The following is a 1,575-nucleotide window of genomic DNA, read 5'->3' on the forward strand; positions in this document are numbered from 1 at the left end:
AAAAAAAGCATGCTGATCTGAAAGAGGTATCTTTTTTTTTACCTTGGCCAAAAAAATGATGGAATATTCAAAATTTTCTGTAAAACATTTTGCCCATCTATAATATCAAAATATAAAATGATAGCACCAAACGAAAAATTGACAGTGGCAATTAATTTTTAAAGCAAAACAAAAAGAGCACCGGTAGAATCAACAAATCTAGTAGTCAGTCACTACACACACGAACAACTACAGTGTGTAAACAAGCGAAGAGTTGAAGCGTATGGATTTTGTGTTTTTGGTCAATAGCCACCGGTTTTGTATTCTTGTCGCTTCTTCTTGTCAATCCAGCAGCAAAGAAGCATAGAAAATAGCATCCCGATAAGCTGAAAGAGAAGAAATCAAACAAAATCGAATCACACATCGCGGATGATGTTCAAATGAAAGAATAAGCTGCTGCTGAAAGTGAAAGTAAAAAAAATAAAAGTAAACATACTTGAAAACAGCCGATGCCAACCGCCAGTCCGATGACGAGGTCCAAATTTTGGTAAAATTTTCCATAGACCGCAGGTAAGCAGCCCTTGAATGGAGAAAAAGGAAGTAAATGAATGTAAAAAGAAATATTGAACACTAACCAGAAGGGACCAGAAGGACTAACCTGCGTATTCAAATATGGCTCGTAGGTGAACAGTGGTTGCTTGTCGTAAGTTACACCACAGTTGACGTCGTGTTCACGCAAGCCGAGATCGCTGCAACAAGACAACGGAACCCTACCCACGTTACCGGCACCGACGCCGAGTTCCGGGAGATCTTCAGCTTTGGTGGAATAATACGACTGGAGCCAGTCGGTATATGATTTCACACCGCAGCATTTCAGCTTTAACAACAACAATCAAAAAATAAAAAAATTCTGTTTTTTTTGATTACTTACCCCACGTTGAATGGTATCGAAAGTTTCGGTGTAGGGATTGTTTCGACCATAATGACTCAACACTGTCTCGTACATGCTCTTCTCGATGTACTGTTTAACCTGATTTAAAAGAAATATTATTCCGCAAAGTGAATTCATTCATCCACTGTACAAAACTTAACAAACAACAACAAAAGATTAAACAAGTGATAGAGAAATAAGTGAAATGCAAAAAATACCTGCTCTTGATGTGTGTAAGCCAAAATGCCGCAGGTCAGCTCTGCGCAAAAGACAATGACTAATAAAATAAAAAACTAGAAAAAAAAGAAAAAACATGAAAACAAACCAAAAATTTAAATAAAACAAATTGACAGAAAAATATGCGAACCGCAATTAACAAAGCACTTTGGATTTGCGGAGAGCGCCGCAGCAGCCCATGAAAACCAAGCACCGACATGACAACACCAACTGCCAGTAGAAATGTAAACAGTGACCATAGAATTCTTTGCAGTCGCGCATCCCAACCTCGATCATGTGCTGCGCAACATCACGATCCCAGCCATAAGCCCAATCGATAACGACAAGTACTGCCATACCCAGCCCAGCTTACAATTTTCCGAACAAATCTTTTAGGGGGGGGGAATAACGAAATATTAACACAACCGTTTTTTTACCCCAAATAAAAA

General features: G+C 38.7%; 1 protein-coding gene across 1 annotated transcript; it reads right to left on the reverse strand.

Annotated features, from left to right (window-relative positions):
* Nucleotides 1–281: 281 nt before the first annotated feature.
* Nucleotides 282–1,494, reverse strand: Tsp_14688 (tetraspanin family protein; the record flags this gene model as incomplete). Its single annotated transcript, XM_003366305.1, has 7 exons — nt 282–365; nt 400–438; nt 476–559; nt 638–856; nt 911–1,009; nt 1,129–1,187; nt 1,384–1,494. Coding segments are annotated over 7 exons (695 nt in total), but the record flags the coding sequence as incomplete, so codon positions are not given.
* Nucleotides 1,495–1,575: the final 81 nt, after the last annotated feature.

The sequence above is a fragment of the Trichinella spiralis genome, assembly GCF_000181795.1.
Source record: "Trichinella spiralis strain ISS 195 chromosome Unknown Scfld6199, whole genome shotgun sequence".
NCBI lineage: Eukaryota > Metazoa > Nematoda > Enoplea > Trichinellida > Trichinellidae > Trichinella > Trichinella spiralis.